Raw genomic sequence first — 19,950 nt, 5'->3', positions numbered from 1 at the left:
CCTGGGAAACAGTATGCCGGGAAGAGTGTATTCTGTCCGCGGAGTACCTGCACTGTGGGGGAAATTTATGTACCTGCACTGTGGGGGCATTTATGTTCCTGCACTGTGGGGGCATTTATGTACCTGCACTGTGGGGGCATTTATGTACCTGCACTGTGGGGGAAATTTATGTACCTGCACTGTGGGGGCATTTATGTACCTGCACTGTGGGGGCATTTATGTACCTGCACTGTGGGGGCATTTATGTACCTGCACTGTGGGGGCATTTATGTTCCTGCACTGTGGGGGCATTTATGTACCTGCACTGTGGGGGCATTTATGTACCTGCACTGTGGGGGAAATTTATGTACCTGCACTGTGGGGGCATTTATGTACCTGCACTGTGGGGGCATTTATGTACCTGCACTGTGGGGGCATTTATGTACCTGCACTGTGGAGGCATTTATGTACCTGCACTGTGGGGGCATTTATGTACCTGCACTGTGGGTGCATTTATGTATGTGGAACTCTGTTGTCGTAATTTGAATATTGGAGACAACTGTGCTCAATAATATAAATTGGTATTATTTTGTGGCCACACGCCTTCCCCATAAAGCCACTCCTCTATATTTTTGGCTTGAGCACCCACCAGCAAAAACATAAATCAGCACCTATGTCCCACAGTGCCTCTTGATGATGGCACTCGGGCACCTGACACCCATACCACCTGCATCTATTGTAAGGACTGATAATCCCCCTTAGCACTCTCACCTGTTACAGGCTGTAGCTTTACCCCATACATCACAGCCTCGGCCTGTGGCTTTACTTTCACACAGAAAAAGAAAATATAAGGAAAGAAAGAAGATGCTAAAAGAAAGGAAAGGTGAATGATAAGAAGAACTGGAGGGATTTGGAAATTATAGAAAGAAAGAGAAAGGAATGAAAAACATTTGACAATTCATATTAGGCTTAAAATGATCCTTTCTTTGCAGCCATTTGGACTTTTCAAGTGTATGCTCCACTGAATGGAGACATTATTTCCTCCCTTCTTGACAAGACAAAGCAGGAAAATAGTACAGCATTATGTCTGCTGCAGCTGAATATCCAGCAGTCAGAGCTGCAGCCACATCCTGTACTTCTCGGCAGCACTTCACAGAGGGCCCCCCAAGACCTCTTACTTATAAAGATATTGTGAAGGGAATTCCCGGTACAGATCGGGCACATCGCATCGCATCGCATGCGACCATCGGATGCGATGCGATGCGATGCCCCGATTTTTCCATAGGAATCAATGTTAAAATGGACTGAGTCCATTTTAACATGGAATTCAATGGGAAAAAGGGGTCCTTTTCATACCCCTACTATCCAAGTGGGCATGGAGTTGGATATAAACCTGTGGCGAGCGTAGCGAGCCACCGAGCCCGAACACAGAATATCGTCCGCTCGCCACGCTTCGGGCTCGGTAGCTCGCTACGCTCGCCACAGGTTTATATCCAACTCCATGCCCACTTGGATAGTAGGGGTATGAAAAGGACCCCTTTTTCCCATTGAATTTCATGTTAAAATGGACTCAGTCCATTTTAACATTGAATCCTATGGAAAAATCGGGTCATCGCATCGCATGCGATATGATTGTATGCCTTAAGTTAAGGCATACAATCAAAAAATTGGCAGCCCAGATAATACATAAGTACGGGACCTCTCCTTGGATTGGGGACGTCACGGCCTCCCACGCTGCCACTGCGGTTGTCCGTGTGACCCCTTTCCTCTGGATACCATCTACTCAAGGAAGATGTTATTCTCAGAGACTGCTCTGCGACTGCACTCTGACTCCACTTGCGGTATTGAACGCAGGAGCTGGATAATGCCAGCCCGTATCTCACTCTGGTGCGCTAGGTCTCAGCCGGCTGTAATCAGCTATGCGCCTCCTGCTTCCCCCGCGTCTGGTAGTCAGGTTACTTGCGGATGGGTGGTCTATGCGGGACTGTCTGTACACCTGTCTGACCTAAGTCCCACAGGCGTCGCTCAGCTCACCGCGTACAAGTGATCCTTCTCTCCTCTCCTGCTATCTCCTTAGTTCCTTATCTGCGAATGCAGTGAACCGATCATAAAACTCCAAGCTTCTGCCACCAACGCGTTTCTACCCTCACTGGGTCTTTCTCAAGACCTTGACAGAGACAGAGACAGGTTACTTGTTCCCAAGATAACCCAACACACAGATCCCCAGGACAAAGTTTGCTTCACTGGCACATTCTGCCAAGAGTGGAGAGAAATCCAAGATGTGTTGAACAAACATTTAAATATTCTCAAAACAGATAAAGATCTGGAGGAAATCCCTAGTGACAAAGTAGAAATCAGTTGGCGACGTAGCAGCAATCTTTGAGATATGTTAGTGCACAGCCACTTTGAAAAGAAAACAAAACCAAAAATCAACAAAAAGGGATTTTTCAAATGTGGAACCTGCAAATTCTGTTCATACATGACACCACAAAATTCATACATTGACAGATTTGGTAAAAGGTGGAAAATGAACCAATATATTACGTGTGACACTGCAGGGGTTGTTCACAATCTTGAATGCCCCTGTGGTAAACAATATATTGGCAAAACACGAAGGCCCCTTAAGAAAAGGTTGGCAGAACATCTCCACAGTATTCGCAACGCGAATCGAGACCAAAAAAAATTAAGACCCTTACACCAGTGGCAAGACATTTTTTTAAATGCCACCAAGGGAACCCCAATGGTCTAAAAGCATATGGCATGACACAAGTGATCATGAATATTCGCAAGGGGGATTGGGACAGAGAAATTCTCAAACAAGAAACCAGGTTGATATTTCTCATGGGAACTCTAGCCCCTAAAGGTCTGAATGAGGAAAATAATTACACCGTCTTTCTGTAAACCTCATCTGGCCCTCTGCGCATTTTTAGGGCACACTCGGTTACCCCTATTTATTCGAATCTATGTCTTCCCGTGAACCTATACATCAAGTCTCCTCAAATACCCAAGTCAGTCCATTCTTTTCCTCGTCTTATACAAAAAGATTTGTGGTATAGGTAACATGTGACATCAATGGCAATTTCTCCAATAATTTATCAATTATTTCTACCCCCCCAATAGTACCACATAAGATTAAATTTAGGGTTACCTAAAGACTAATAGAAGGAAATATATGATATCAACTGGGTAGCGCCCCTATAAGCCAACTCTCCTATTCTTCACACCCACACTACCTTGTGTATACCACATTTATATCTAGTATCAACTACATGTGCACCCTAAGTGTTTCCCTACTTTTTAAATATGATTTATTTTCCCTCATGTCTTCACCACCAACAATATCAGATGAGGAGGGTCCATGCACGTTTTGGTTTTGTGTCACACCAGTTTTTTGTGTTTTTATCGTTTCATCACATACACTTTCCGACAAATGCCTCCTCCACTACCATAATAATGTAAGCACGACACACTTAGATACTAATACCCCCACATAAGTTTAACCAACAATTTCACACATAAGCACCTTTATGAAGTAATCACATTTCCAAAGCTGAGACATTCCACACACAGTTACATCTGTTATCAGATTATTTTCTATATCCCCGTGTCACGACAAATGTTCACCTGTCACTAACATATTCACTAGTCGCAGCACCATACCCTTATTAGGGCACAATTAGCCCAAACTACTATATTTGTTTATGAATCCATATAAATTATTTTTTCTTAAGTCTTGCTATGGTTACTAAATGTGGATATAGCAAATATAACACAGATAGAATATATCTACTCAACTAATTGATGCCATTATGTGGTTACAATGAGTGCGTGCTGGATTGGGCTAAAGTGACAGCATACATTACAGATGCATCAATTTACCCCTGTTCTTTGTGTCGCTCACATACCAGTCGACACTGAAATATATTTTTTACCTTTTAAAAATTCTCCGGTATAATTCTTCCTAGAAGGGGAGGTTACCAATAGCAACAATATGCGTAAGTCACAATATCCTCACCCATGTACTTTTAATTTTTACATATATTTTCTTACATGCTGCTCATATCACATACCAGTCGACACTCGAATATATCTCTCTACTCCTTAAGATCTTTGACACAACTGTCTCCAAGCAGGAAAATTCATAAAAAAGACTACCCCATTACATGCATGAAAGTTACCAACGGCAACCATATGAGAAAATCGACTATCGCAGTATCTGTACTTGTAATCTTCACGTATATTCTTGTGTCGTTCCTATAAGTCGACATTTCAACTCAATCACCCCTGGAGTTTTTTCTCTAGCAAGAAACTTGGCACATTAGAACATTTCAAGAAGGATTGAAGTTACCAATAGTAACTCCGGGAAAGTCTTATTCTTCCCCCTTTCTTTTATAAAGATGGCAAACCAGTGCATTGAAATATTATAGTACAGCTATACTTGCCCATGCCCCGCTATCCACTTAAAAGCATGGCTATCAATGACCATAGCTCCTCCGTTCATATGTTTCTAGAATGTGTAATAATGTGTACTAAAATGATTGTTGCAAAATTTGTGTTAGAAAATATGCTGATATAGACAGTGATATATAGGCAGGCAGAGACTGGAGGTATAGTACGGGAGGATAGCTGCCCGTACTAAACTATCTGACAGCCGGCTAATGCTACTAAGACTAGCACGCTGCATCCCTGGAGCGAGTGAACGGCATATCATATAGCCGCCACTCAGAACTCACAGTGCGGACAATAAGAACCGCTGCAAGTCCGTATTAACGGACAATAACTTATTTATATTCAAACGGCAGTTATTTAAAAGCATTATAACTAGCAGGGGTGCAAGCCGGCATTTCAGATAAAAAACCGCACTTACAGCAGGTTTATTATAACATTCGTTCAGCTAAGAAAATACACCTATCACTTCTCACAGTGAATCGGTATCTAGGTATCATAATTAAAATACACTAGAGATGTGGGAATAGCATAGATTGGATGATTGGCAGATTAGATATGTACACACTATCCAATAAATCACGATAATTGCACAAAGTGATAATGTTATATATGGAACAGTAGCCCAGCACAAGTGAAGAGGCTATAAACTGTTCAAATCCTGATAACAGTACACTGAGGTGCAATCTAAGCTATTAAAACATCTTGATTTTGTATGTATAAACTCTGACAAAAACAGAGATTGGAGGTTTTCATACACACTGTCCAATAAAGGAGTGACAATTACATAAATATGCTGTTTTGAGTGGGGTAATGGCTGATAAATATAAAGCGCTACATTATATGTCCCTTAGCTCAACAGCATTGAATAACTAGGCTATATAACAGTTTTCACACACTCTAATACTGTTTGAATGGGGTAACAGCTAATTAAGATTAATAGGCTGACAAATTGATATCCCCTAATTCAGCAGTAGTCATTAATGTGGAACCTGAATAGCTCCTTAAAATAGAGGACATAAAAAAAGCACTGTCCTATAATCAGTGACAGATACATATGAGAACACTGTTTGAAGTGGGGTAATTGCTGAAAAGTACTAAGCAGCAGACAAACCTAATCTCCCTTATTTAAAACAGTTCTCTCCTTGGTATAAGTCAGAATACCTTGTTCTCTTATAATCTAAAACATAGGGGGGTGTGTATACGTATTCATATGCTTTATTGAAATCAGCAATCGGACGATTGATGGTACCAGTACACACTGTCCAATCCTCAGACAGTACGAAATGTACATATATTGACAGATGTCTTCTCGCTGAACCGCTCTGCCAAACTATATCTGCATATACCTATACAACACTAGTGAAATATCACGGTTATATAATAAAAGTGATAACACTTCTGAAAGTGACAGTTATTGGAAACTATTGGCACTATCACCTGTCTACCGTAAATATTGACAGTTGCCAGAAACTGTAAATACTGTCACCCGTTTTTTGCAACAATACACTACAAAATAACACATATCTTAGACAAATAATCTGAGACTTATAGTGTGTACACACGGTTCGATATGGCTTCTGATGTTGACGATATCGTCAACATCGGAAGCCATATCGCATACATATCGCATACTGATTGTATGCATTGTAAGGGCTTCCTAGCCCGATGCGCGCTCCCGTTTAAGGAGAGATCGGAGGGGAGATAGAGTGGGCAGCACACTCTATCTAGCACAAATCGCAAGCATATCGCATGCATCGTATGTGCCTTGCGATATGCTTAAGATGCGATGTGCTATACGATTTCCAGGGCCCTGTCAGTTATCCTGTTGTTAAGTCAAAATCGCTTAGTCAAAATCTTAAGCAAATCTTAAGGCACATAGGAAATCGCATAGTAAATCAAATAGGAAATCGCATAGCAAATTGTATGGTAAAAAGTCAAAATCTTAAGCATATCTTAAGGCATATCTTAAGGAGTAGAGAAAAAAAAAAAAAAAGGGAAAAGTAAAAATCGGACAAAACATCGAATCGTACATCGGATCGCACAGAACATCGAACCGTGTGTACACACTATTAGAGTGTGTACACACGGTTCGATGTTCTGTGCGATCCGATGTACGATTCGATGTTTTGTCCGATTTTTACTTTTCCCTTTTTTTATTTTTTTCTCTACTCCTTAAGATATGCCTTAAGATATGCTTAAGATTTTGACTTTTTACCATACAATTTGCTATGCGATTTCCTATTTGATTTACTATGCGATTTCCTATGTGCCTTAAGATTTGCTTAAGATTTTGACTAAGCGATTTTGACTTAACAACAGGATGACTGACAGGGCCCTGGAAATCGTATAGCACATCGCATCTTAAGCATATCGCAAGGCACATACGATGCATGCGATATGCTTGCGATTTGTGCTAGATAGAGTGTGCTGCCCACTCTCTCTCCCCTCCGATCTGTCCTTAAACGGGAGCGCGCATCGGGCTAGGAAGCCCTTACAATGCATACAATCAGTATGCGATATGCATGCGATATGGCTTCCGATGTTGACGATATCGTCAACATCGGAAGCCATATCGAACCGTGTGTACACACTATTAGTATCCTAACAGGATAAAAAAGGAACATACAGGGAGATTCTAACCCTGCGAATATAGAACGGAGTTGAGCAGTGGCCATATTATTTTAATCTTATTTCTGCTCTTTATTTCTTTCTAATTTTTAATATTTCACCGAATTTTATTGCAAAATTATTAAAAGTTAAATTTTATATAACATTAAAGGACCTTCAGTGCACCTACATTATACTTTCTTTCCTTGTTTGTGTTATAATGTAAGACCTACTATCAGAGAATGCGGCTACTATTAGCAACCAAGAAGCGTATATTCGCTTTACAAGGTTCATAATTACGAGGCGTTGGTGATATATGCAAAGCATAAATACACGGTGACCACATACAGATATGGCCAAGTACATCGTGGCTGCGTTGCGCATAAAGTGCGCTATGCAAATCGCGTATGGATCGCGCCTGCTTCTTGCGCTATAGTCCCATTATAGATCGCGTTATAAATGTAACGTAATCTTGTAAATGTAACCTGCAGTTACACTCATTGACCACCAGATGTCACTTTTCCCAAACAGTACAGCGCATGCGTAAAAATCTCTTCTACAAAACAGTGGCTGCCACGACTTTACACTACGGATTTTGTCCTTACTTTACGGGCAGTTTTTGTATTTTATTCGCAGAAGCAGCTACGTACGGTCATTTATGTAATTGGTATAGAAGCCATGCTAACCTTTGCTATTGCTGGATGACTACTTAAAACATTATTTGAGGACCTACAGTATCATACTTTACACTACGGATTTTGTCCTTACTTTACGGACAGAGTTTTTGTATTTTATTCGCAGCCGCAGTGACATATGGTCATGTATGTAATTGGTGCAGAAGCCATGCTAACCTTTGCTATTGCTGGATGACTACTTCAAACATTATTTGAGGACCTACAGTATCATACGGAGCATGTCATACAGTACGTACTGTACTTTATGGGGCATGTCTTATATTGGACGTTGCTGTATATCACACACCAAGGGAGAGAAGATAATCACAGGTAACAGTGGCCTAGCGGGTAGAGGCACTGCTTCACTATGTCAGTATCAGTAGTTCGATCCTCAGTTGGTTACAATATATTTTCATTTTTTAAACATACTTTTTTTTTTAATTTAAATCAATAGTTACAGTATTTGGTGCTTATCAAATTCCTTCGGACTTTTCCACAAACAAAAATTCACAATGGCAGGCCGCCATGTACACGATAGTTAATACCCATACATACTGCGGTACAGAGAACGGTTTTTCAGATAACGTTTTTTTTCACAAAATAGATTTAGCTTTTCAGGTAAAAGTCCTTGCTTTGAGGACCGTGTTTCGGGATTAAATTCGCTTCTCCAGCTTTTCAAGGCTACACATGTCCCTGGTTCAGAGTGCTACTGTGTGAACATAGAAGCCATGCTAACCTTTGCTAAACAGCCACGACTTTACACTACGAATTTTGTCCTTACTTTACGGACAGAGTTTTTGTATTTTATTCGCAGAAGCAGCTACGTACGGTCATTTATGTAATTGGTATAGAAGCCATGCTAACCTTTGCTATTGCTGGATGACTACTTAAAACATTATTTGAGGACCTATAGTATCATACTTTACACTACGGATTTTGTCCTTACTTTACGGACAGAGTTCTTTTATTTTATTCGCAGCCGCAGTGACGTACGGTAATTTATGTAATTGGTGCAGAAGCCATGCTAACCTTTGCTATTGCTGGATGACTACTTCAAACATTATTTGAGGACCTACAGTATCATACAGAGCATGTCATACAGTACGTACTGTACTTTATGGGGCATGTCTTGTATTGGACGTTGCTGTATATCACACACCAAGGGAGCGAAGGTACTCACAGGTAACAGTGGCCTAGCGGGTAGAGGCACAGCTTCACTATGTCAGTATCAGTAGTTCGATCCTTAGTTGGTTACAATATATTTTCATCTTTTAAACATACTTTTTTTTTTTTCACAATGGCAGGCCGCTATGTACACGATAGTTAATACCCATACATACTGCGCTACAGAGAACGTTTTTTTTTCGCAACAATAGATTTCTCAAAACTCAGACACAGACCGACACCTCAGACAATAAGATGTTGATTGCAGTCATACAAAATACAGTATGTTTTTCTGCATCTAAACCGTGTAGAATTGCTACGGATCGTCTCTTAATCTCTTGCCTGTATACAAGCACGAGATTGTACCTGTACACCTGGACTATTCATTCTGCTGAATCCAAAGTCAAGTTGTTGCTGCGTTCCTCTTTCTACCAAGCTTTACCATCATACTGCCTTCCGCAAGAACAGTACAGTATCTTCTCGCTGGAGCAGTAAGTATAGTACAGTCATTTGTACATTTTGACTGATTGCTGCATTACAGTATACAGTAAGCAGCCAGGCTCCTACGAGGACAAAATGGTCCCTGCGCGGAAGCGCTCGGTTCCCACCTTGTCCCTGAATGAACCTGTTTCCCTTCTTTCCCTACTGTTCAAATGCACCCGGTGCAGAATACTGTATACAATCGCCTGCTGTGTATACTGTATTCAGATACTGCAGGCTGCCGCTATGGGTATTGTCCGTAAATACTAGAGTCTGTTTCGCAGACTCATTTCGCAGACTGAGGAGCAGATTTATTAAGCTTGGTGAAGTGATAAAGTGTCTGTTTTTTATCACCGGCCAATCAGCTCCTAACTGTGAAGTTACAGGCTTGCTTTGAAAAATGACAGGTAGGAGCTGATTGGCCGGTGATAAAAACCAGACACTTTTTCACTTCACCTAGCTTAATAAATCTACCCATCAGTTACTGTCATCGCTAGTCGGGGATCTGCGGCCCATACACACCAGGCGATTTTAACACACTGTATAATATTCTAAATGGCGCTATCTCTACTGCACTGCACTGAAAGTGGAAGCCATCAAAAATCACAATATCTCTACTGTATACAGTAACTGAGGGGTAGATTTATTAAGCTCGGTGAAGTGAAAAAGTGTCTGGTTTTTATCACCGGCCAATCAGCTCCTACCTGTCATTTTTCAAAGCAAGCCTGTAACTTCACAGTTAGGAGCTGATTGGCCGGTGATAAAAAACAGACACTTTATCACTTCACCGAGCTTAATAAATCTGCTCCTCAGTCTGCGAAATGAGCCTGCGAAACAGACTCTAGTATTTACGGACAATACCCATAGCGGCAGCCTGCAGTATCTGAATACAGTATACAGAGCAGGCGATTGTACAGGTATACAGTATTCTGCACCGGGTGCATTTGAACAGTAGGGAAATAAGGGGAACAGGTTCATTCAGGGACAAGGTGGGAACCGAGCGCTTCCGTGCAGGGACCATTTTGTCCTCGTAGGAGCCTTGCTGCTTACTGTATACTGTAATGCAGCAATCAGTCAAAATGTACAAATGACTGTACTATACTTACTTCTCCAGCGAGAAGATACTGTACTGTTCTTGCAGAAGGCAGTATGATGGTAAAGCTTGGTAGAAAGAGGAACGCAGCAACAACTTGACTTTGGATTCAGCAGAATGAATAGTCCAGGTGTACAGGTACAATCTCGTGCTTGTATACAGGCAAGAGATGAAGAGACGATCCGTAGCAATTCTACACGGTTTAGATGCAGAAAAACAAACTGGATAGTTTGACAATTTTAGAGTCTGTAGCTGAATTTATGCTGGCAGAGACAAAGGAAAACCTTCACGGCTAAATGCTGATAGGTGCATTTGAATTATGTACAATAGCAATGAAACAAAAGGAAGGCAGACTGCAATTACCATACTGTATTTTGTATGACTGCAATCAACATCTTATTGTCTGAGGTGTCGGTCTGTGTCTGAGTTTTGAGAAATCTGTTGTTGCGAAAAAAAACCGTTCTCTGTAGCGCAGTATGTATGGGTATTAACTATCGTGTACATGGCAGCCTGCCATTGTGAATTTTTGTTTGTGAAAAAGTCCGAAGGAATTTGATAAGCACCAAATACTGTAACTATTGATTTAAAAAAAAAGAAAAAGTACCTTTAAAAAATGAAAATATATTGTAACCAACTGAGGATCGAACCACTGATACTGACATAGTGAAGCTGTGCCTCTACCCGCTAGGCCACTGTTACCTGTGATTATCTTTGCTCCCTTGGTGTGTGATATACAGCAACGTCCAATACAAGACATGCCCCATAAAGTACAGTACGTACTGTATGACATGCTCCGTATGATACTGTAGGTCCTCAAATAATGTTTGAAGTAGTCATCCAGCAATAGCAAAGGTCAGCATGGCTTCTGCACCTATTACATAAATTACCGTACGTCACTGCGGCTGCGAATAAAATAAAAGAACTCTGTCCGTAAAGTAAGGACAAAATCCGTAGTGTAAAGTATGATACTGTAGGTCCTCAAATAATGTTTTAAGTAGTCATCCAGCAATAGCAAAGGTTAGCATGGCTTCTATACCAATTACATAAATGACCTTACGTAGCTGCTTCTGCGAATAAAATACAAAAACTCTGTCCGTAAAGTAAGGACAAAATCCGTAGTGTAAAGTCGTGGCTGCTTAGCAAAGGTTAGCATGGCTTCTATGTTCACACAGTAGCACTCTGAACCAGGGACATGTGTAGCCTTGAAAAGCTGGAGAAGCGAATTTAATCCCGAAACACAGTCCTCAAAGCAAGGACTTTTACCTGAAAAGCTAAATCTACTGTATTTTGCGAAAAAAAAGTTCTCTGAAAAAACGTTCTCTGTAGCGCAGTATGTATGGGTATTAACTATCGTGTACATGGCGGCCTGCCATTGTGAATTTTTGCCATACTACTAGAGAAGGAGATCACCAAAAGAAAACTACGATCGATTAGTTATCCCATCTACCCCAATAGGAAGCGCAGGGTTTCTATTTCTTATTTTTTCACACTAGGGGGTGTCTAGTCCCCCCAAAAAAGTACTAGAGAAAAAGAAAAGGGTGTGGTGGAGCGCTAAAATTAATCTATAAATCGAATCAATTGGGTAGTACCATAATATAATTAATATTAATATGCGAGGTTCTTATTGTTTTCAGGAGATGGCGTTATTATACATTTATTTATATAGCTTACTGTAGAGGCTCTGGGTTCCACTGGCGTGGTTCCAAAAACGGCACTGCAAGGACTTCTTAAAAGGTAGTAGATTTTATTACCTCAACGTTTCGGGGATCGGTCTCCCCTTCGTCAGGAGGTCCTGACGAAGGGGAGACCGATCCCCGAAACGTTGAGGTAATAAAATCTACTACCTTTTAAGAAGTCCTTGCAGTGCCATTTTTGGAACCACGCCAGTGGAACCCAGAGCCTCTATTCTACTATATTCTGGCACGCAGGCAGCTGACTTCATTTGTGAGAGTGCCGGTCCGTCCCAACTACCTATAGCTTACTGTATATAGTTTTAAATTTTTTTATATGATTAAGATGATCTATGGTGGATTAGAGGTGATTAGAAAGTTTGCCAATTTTTTCGGTTAGCTTATAGTATATTTTATTTAAGACAAGTTTAACCCCTGCAGTGGTAGTCCTGAGATCTTTCTTGGCTGTGCTTCAGTGCCCAGACTGGCAAGTTCGGAAAATTCTCGGGATTGCCGCTGGTTAGTACTAGGCCACGCCGCTGAGCTAAAGGCTGAACTCAGCTTCAATGCTGCCCGGTTCAGGCAGCTCGGCGGCACAACCCCTTCCCCCATGCCCCCTCCCCCATGCCCAAGACGTCGCACAGTGTGCGACATGTGATGTCACGCTGGGTTGCTGGGGGCAGGGCTGGGGTACCGATGGGCAGGGCTGGGCAGCGGCTGACATAGTGCTCAGCGGCGCTGCCTGGCCCTGGGAGACAGCGTGGTGGGGTTTTCTTAGGTAGTGTTCCCTCTAAAAAAACTCACAAAGTGGGGAGCTCTACCTAAAAAAAAACACACCACTGAAGGGGTTTAACCATACATATTTTTTATTAAATTAAAATATTTAGTGTTTCATCTACTGTTACAGTTTGACTGTTACACAAATCAAATCAGAAATTGTTTACAAAAAAAAATAGGGAATAGTACTGATGGCTGCGGGTTCTTGTAATCAGCGCCAATAACATCAATAGGCTCTGGCTTTATCATAGTAACTTCATTGCTTTTTTAAAGTTTGAGTGAAACTATCAGATCATAGGCCAAATGTAAGAGATTTTTAAAAGCAGCAATCAATTACATGGCAAAATCAACCCGGTTTTTCAGTGTAAATGATTGCTGTTTTAATAAAAAAAAAAAGGAGTTAAATTTCCCCAAAATCTCTCACTTTTTGATTCTCACATCCTATTACGTAAGGTATCTCAGAAGCTTTAATGGGTCATGTGTAATTGTAAGATGTTTTTTTTTTCTACGGAACAGAGCTTGAAGTGCGGTGGTATTACAGCGGAATGGCATATTGCCACTTTGATCTGCAGACTCTATCATCGTAATTTTTTTTATATCTGGGTAAATACCCATACTCGGTATGCTCTTCCCCAATAATAGACACCTGATGCTTGCAGAAAGGCACCCTGGCTGCTCTGTGTGGGAATCCTGGTGGTGTCATCAAGGCCTAGATGTTTGCTACACAGTCAGTGTGCAAGGAAAAAAGGGACTCGAGGAGAGTTACAGGGGCCACTCCCCTCAGGCCGTATGTATTTAGCTTTGAAAAGTGATAGAATGGAGAGTGATACATGACCAACAAATCAGCTCCCAACTGTCATTTTTCTAACTCACACTGTAACATGGCAGCTAGGAGCTGATTGGCTGGTGCATTATCACTCTCTTATTTATTGCTTTTAGGGCTTTGTACATCTCTTCAGGGTTCATGGACACTGTTTTCCCCACTGCCTGGTTGGCACTGGCAGACTTTGGGCATGATCGTTGGGCTCTGCCACACTGCTTTCACTCATTAGCAATTCCATTAGTGCCCATCAGCTTCACCCAGATGTGAGTGGCAAACTCAAAATCTGACATTTGCTTTGTCTCCAGTTATAATAGAATAATATTTGTTCTCAGTCTCTACCAGTGCCAACACTTTTCTGTTCGTCTTTAAGGACATTCTGCTTTATCTCTAGCAGTGTCTTGGGCTGAGCTAGAAATGCTAAATAATTATAGTATATAGAAAGAACACAACTAGATTCATTTATGTGACATCTCATCTGCTACAGGTGGAAAGCGGGGGGGGGGGTCACAGATGGAGTGACTCTTGGCTTAGCATAAACTGAATTACTGGACTGTAGGGGGGGGGCATACACTGACTGGGGGGTAATGTTTAAGGAAGGGGTGTGCTCAGGGTCGTAACTACAAGTTGTTTAGTGGGTAGATGCAAATAACTGTCATAGTTTCCAGATTACCCAGCAAGTCAACTGTCAAAATTTCCAGAGCACGTAGGTGATGCATTGTAAATGGCAAGCCACATTACATTACCAATATTTTTCTGCAAGTCTATGGATCAAGTCCTTTTGTTTGGTATACAGTACGATGTGCCCTGCATGACAACAGCATATAAATATGTCACCCATCAACGGTGTCCTGCTATTTATATATAGATAACGTAGAAACACATCAACATGTTGCACATTTGTTAAACGGACATCAATCAGAATCAGAATCAGCTTTATTGGCCAGATATACTTGTGTATACTAGGAATTGGATTTGGATTGCTGTGCAGCAGCCAGGACGCGAACAAGTAAACAGTGACAGTACAGATATATATCAAAAGAACAGATATGCTCTAGGTGTATCCTACTGAGGGACACGGACATGGGGGACATCACGCAGGCAGCCATTCAGCGCCACCAATTGGTGACTGCAACAGCCAGGTAGATAGACAAGTAAAAAGACTCAGTGTACTTATTTTGGGTAGCGGCACAGATCTTAGGCAGTCATCAGCGGCGCCATCTTGAGGTTGCTACTCACAGGCAGCAGTGGAGTGAAAGCCAGTGTGGGTGGTGGTGTGGGGGGAGAGAGTCAGTGAGGCCTAGGAGAGTCAGTGAGGCCTCGGGCCGAAGTAGGTCTACCGCAGATGCCCCCGATTTCTGGAACCATACCTCATCCTTGGGGGTCCTCCCGGGCTGCTGTGTTCACTGGCTTCACAGTCCACCTGAGGGCTTTCAGCCGGAGCCTGCATGCCGGGAGTCTTCTCTGCTGTATAGGCCAGCGTGGTCCTCTCCTGTAGGCCAGGATCCTCCTCTGTGGGCTGGGATCCTGTGTGTCCAAGGACCTTGGTTTGGGCCACGGCTGAGGGGTGGGCCAGAGTGCTGGGAGGGAGGTGTGGCCCATGGGCCGCTGCTGTGTTTGTGCATCTGGGTTCTCCGTCAGCAGATTTCTCACCCCACCAGGCCAGTGGATCCTCCAGGCTGCGAGACTCCCCGCATCCACCGCTGGGTGCCACAGCAGGGATCCCATAGGCTGGTGCTGCGCCCATCTCCAAGCCTGAGGGACCGCGTCCGTCGCTGGGGGCATGGTGGCATCCTCATCGCCACTGCAGCCATGGGGCCTCCAGAGTGGATGGCCGTTCACTACCCGCTGGAGCGTCTCCTCTCCGGGGGCTGAGGATGCGAGCTCCACGTGCATGCAACCATCCTCAGCCCTCTCCGGAAGACAAGACAATTGAGTGATAACCTCTCATAAACTGGGTTTTCTCAAGCTAATATTCCAAGATGTGTTTAATAGACAGTTTTTTTACAATTTGTAACAATAAAACTTTCATTTAAATGGAAAATTATAAAGTTTATGCTTATAATTAATGACACTAAATTGCAATGAAAAGCAGACTATAATCATTCTGAATGTTACTGTTTATTTTATTGTTCTTTTACTAAGAATCTTGATTGTATTCTTAATGTATTATTTCCATTTCAGAAATGCAGAATTTTGAAGATGATGAACGGCAAGTTGACGAATGAGTCCACAGAGAATGCATCCCAGGTGTTCTCAGGTCTGGATCTCCTTTTTGACATGAAACCTCTTTTCATTCCCTTATACGCATTGTTGGTGACAGTAGCATGCCTGGGAAACTCTGTTCTCATACTTCTCATTGCCTTTACCAAGAAGCTTCACAACACCACCAATTTCCTTATTGGGAACCTGGCAGCAGCCGATTTGGTCATGTGTATTTTCTGCGTTCCATTGACAGCATCCTATGCTTTTGAAATCCGTGGATGGTTGTTTGGGAAATTCATGTGTCACTTTGTCACTTTAATGCAAGCTGCAACTGTGTTTGTGTCTGTACTGTCCCTGACTGCCATTGCAATAGATCGGTATGTTGTAGTTGTGTACCCTATCAGAAGGAGAATCGGATGTAAGTCATGCTTTTATATTGTAACTGCCATCTGGATGGTGTCCATTGGAGTTTCCTTACCAACATCCATGCGTACTCACTATCTTGATCTCAAAAGTGTTGGCCATGATATGATCATTTGTGAGGAATTCTGGAAGCACCAAGAAAAACAGAGACTTCTCTACTCTTGCACAATGCTTCTATTGTCTTACATGCTACCACTTTCTGCTGTCACTATATCCTATTGTGCCATTGCCTATCACCTTAGGAGGAGGAATGTTCCAGGGGCCACATCCCATAATCAAGATAGGTGGTCTAAAAAGAAGCAAAAAACTTTCCGTATGCTCATTATTTCAGTCATGGCTTTTGCTATATGCTGGCTGCCTCTTCAAGTGGTCAACCTCATTCGAGATATCGATGAAGAGTTTTTTATCTTGGATAAGAATTACATCAATGTTATTCAAGTTACCTGCCATCTTATCGCCATGAGTTCCGCATGCTATAACCCATTTATATATGCTTCTTTGCATGATAAATTCCGCTTTCATCTCCGAAATTACTTCTACCACCAAAAGAAGAGAGCCAGAACCATGTCAAGCAAGAACTCAAGACTCAATACTTGTTCAACACTGGCTGATGTTCCCATGGTCCTCTCAGATAAGATGACATTTACAGGGAGATGCTCTTTTAACTAGAAACATTTAGCTTTGTGTTTTCATTCACATGTTCATTGCTGCTTACATTTCTTTATAAAGTCAAGTGACTCATAATTATTGCTTGAAAAAATGATGCTTTAATCTTGATGCTCACTCAATTGGTCAACATGATCACGTTATACAGTACAATCAATATACTGTACATTTTACTTATAAGCTAATTCTCTTCACAACAAAACCAATGGATTTTACTCAGGGACTTGGATACTATAACGAGATAGTTTCCCGTGACTGAGAGTTCATCATTTACATGTTTGTATATTTAAGTATTGTGTATGCAGAACATCTATGTATTTAATTAATAAATGTTTAAATAAAGGGAAACGTTGGTATTGTTTCAAAACCATAGACTCAAATACATTTTAAGGAGATTGTATTACTTTTACAATCTGTATTCATTTTACAATCTTGATCATAACACACTCATAGCTTTCCATTTTAGTGGATTCATTAAAAAGGTTGTCGATGGGGTAAATTTACTAAAACTTCTAGGAATGAAAAGAGGTGATGTTGCCATAGCAGCCAATTACATTATGTCCATCATTTTTAGGCTCAACATCGCCTCTTTAAAATTTGAAAAGCTTTAGTAAAATCACCCTTAGTACAGTATGTGTACTTTACCAGAGATACTGTAGGTGTACTGTAGTTGCAGTCTGATTTTTTCATGAGACAATTTGTATAAGTGTTTAAAAAGCCTTATTGTTCTGGAATTGTCTGCATTGTGAGGTTATCATGTTATTATCTCCTCTGTCCTCTTCAAAATATCAGACACGATACATACAATAAATTATATTGTCATGAACAGGTGGCTTTTGACATCGCAGTTCTGTATACTTTAAGTAACATGTGGAGGGGAAGTCCCATACCAGCATAGGCGTGCGCAGCACATTTTATTAGGTGGTGCACTGTGAAAGGGGTGTGTCTAGCACCACCTATTGGGCGTGTCTAGCACCACCTATTGGGCATGTCTAACATCACCAATCAGGTGTGTCTACCATCATCTATTGGCACTCGCTACAATATAAAACGTCTCTCAGCCGCACCATAATCTCCTGCCTATTTCAGTTTTAATCTTCTAATAACTCTGTGTAACAGTTCATGCAAATAACACAGGTATGTAAATACTCTAGTACAATTAATAATGCAAAACACGCATCATTGATTAATGGGTGCTTATATTAATGGAATACAGCTCTAAAAAGCAAAGGACTTTGGTAAATGGTATTGGTGGGAGCAGGGAGTGCACAGCATAAGGGAGTGCCGGTGCACACTTTACACTCAATGTACACACATCTATGCACACCAGCACATACATTTCGGATGAGAATTAACTCCTTTTACCTTAATACATCCTGTACTAACCTGGGCATAGGGGGGATACAAATAGAAACTATGGGCCTGTAATACAGAATAGTGAGGAATGGGTAAGCAAGAGATTTGAGGTTGAAGAAAGGGGGGTTGGGGAGAAAAACTAGATTCAGTAAGACATTAGTAGAGAACACAATCAAACCTTAAGGGAAAAAATAAATAAACGTAAACTGAAATGCTTGCTGGCTAATGCAAGAAGCTTGGCAGGAAAAATTGGGGAACTGGAAACTGTGGTCACAAGGGACGATTATGATTTTATTGGTATAACAGAAACATGGTGCAATGAGTCGTACAATTGGGCATTAGACATGGAGAAATATACCCTCTTCAGAAAAGACAGGGAAAATATAAGGGGCGGGGGTGTGTGCCTTTATGTAAGAAATGAGCTCAGGGATAGATGAAGATAATATGGAGGCCATGTGGGCAGAGATAACTGAAAATAACAGAAAAACCTAATAAAATTTTAATAGGGGTATGCTAGAGACTGCCGAACGTGTATGATAAAGATGAGTTTCTACTTTTGAACCAAATAAAAAAAAACATCAGATCAGGGGCAGGTACTAATTATGGGGGATTTTAACTTTCCAGACATTAATTGGATAAATGAGACATGTAAGTCAGCAAAAAGCAGTGGGTTCCTAAACTTACTCAAGGATCAGTTTATCACACAAACGGTAGAAACTTTAACTCATAACAAGGCATTATTGGATTTATTATTAACAAATAACATAGATTTAGTTTCAGTGACCGCAACATTGTCTCACTGGAAATCAACTTCTGTAAACTACAACATACATGATCGGCTAAAATATAAAATTTCAGAAAAGCTTACTTCTAATTAAGGGAATCTTCAAAAGAAATTGAGTGGGAAGCGGTATTTGAGGGGAAGAATGCAGAGGAAATGTGGGAAACACTAAAAAATGTGCTCAAATCATTAACTATTAAATACATCCCAAAAGTCAATAAGGGTAAATTCAATAAGAAATAGCCATCATGGTTGGACAAAAAAGTAAGGACAGCAATCAACAATACAACAAGAGCATTTACATTTTATAAGGATAGCGTGAATGAGCAGGCGTTCAGCAAGTACAAAGGTGTTTTGTAAAGGGGTAATTTGTAAAGGGGTAATCAAAGAAGCTAAAAGGGATAGTGAAGAGCGCATAGCCACTGAGAGCAAAACCAATCCTAATACATCAATAGTAAACGAATAATTAAAGAACACATAGGCCCATTAACCAATATCAATGGTAAAAGCTTTACAGAGGATAAGGGAAAAGCAGAACTGTTAAATTAATTCTTCTCAACAGTGTTTACTAGGAGAGAGCAGATAGTGGAAGGTACAGGTACCACAAAATGGGCGAACAAGCCAGATCTTAATATTGCTTTCACAACTGATATTATATATTAATATATTAATATTGCGGCTCAGCAAAATAAAAAAAAAACAAATCACCAGGCCCAAATGGGATTCATCCTAGGGTACTAATGGAATTAAGAGAGGAATTAGCGACCCCTCTCTATTACGTTTTTGATAACTCACTTGCATCAGGT

General features: G+C 41.2%; 1 protein-coding gene across 1 annotated transcript in view; it reads left to right on the top strand.

Annotated features, from left to right (window-relative positions):
• The window catches only part of LOC146049357 (prolactin-releasing peptide receptor-like), a 67,229-nt gene extending 49,154 nt beyond the window's left edge, over positions 1-18,075 (top strand). The window contains exon 2 of the mRNA XM_083165853.1: positions 15,898-18,075. Coding sequence (XP_083021979.1) covers positions 15,916-17,010 — 1,095 coding nt within the window. The 5' untranslated portion in view covers positions 15,898-15,915 and the 3' untranslated portion in view covers positions 17,011-18,075. The remainder of the gene's footprint in view (positions 1-15,897) is intronic.
• Positions 18,076-19,950: the final 1,875 nt, after the last annotated feature.

Source organism: Crinia signifera, chromosome 12, assembly GCF_055691185.1.
Source record: "Crinia signifera chromosome 12, ASM5569118v1, whole genome shotgun sequence".
In the NCBI taxonomy this organism is placed as follows: Eukaryota; Metazoa; Chordata; class Amphibia; order Anura; family Myobatrachidae; genus Crinia; species Crinia signifera.
Note: the sequence above shows the minus strand (reverse complement) of the source record. Positions and strands in the feature narration are given on the sequence as shown.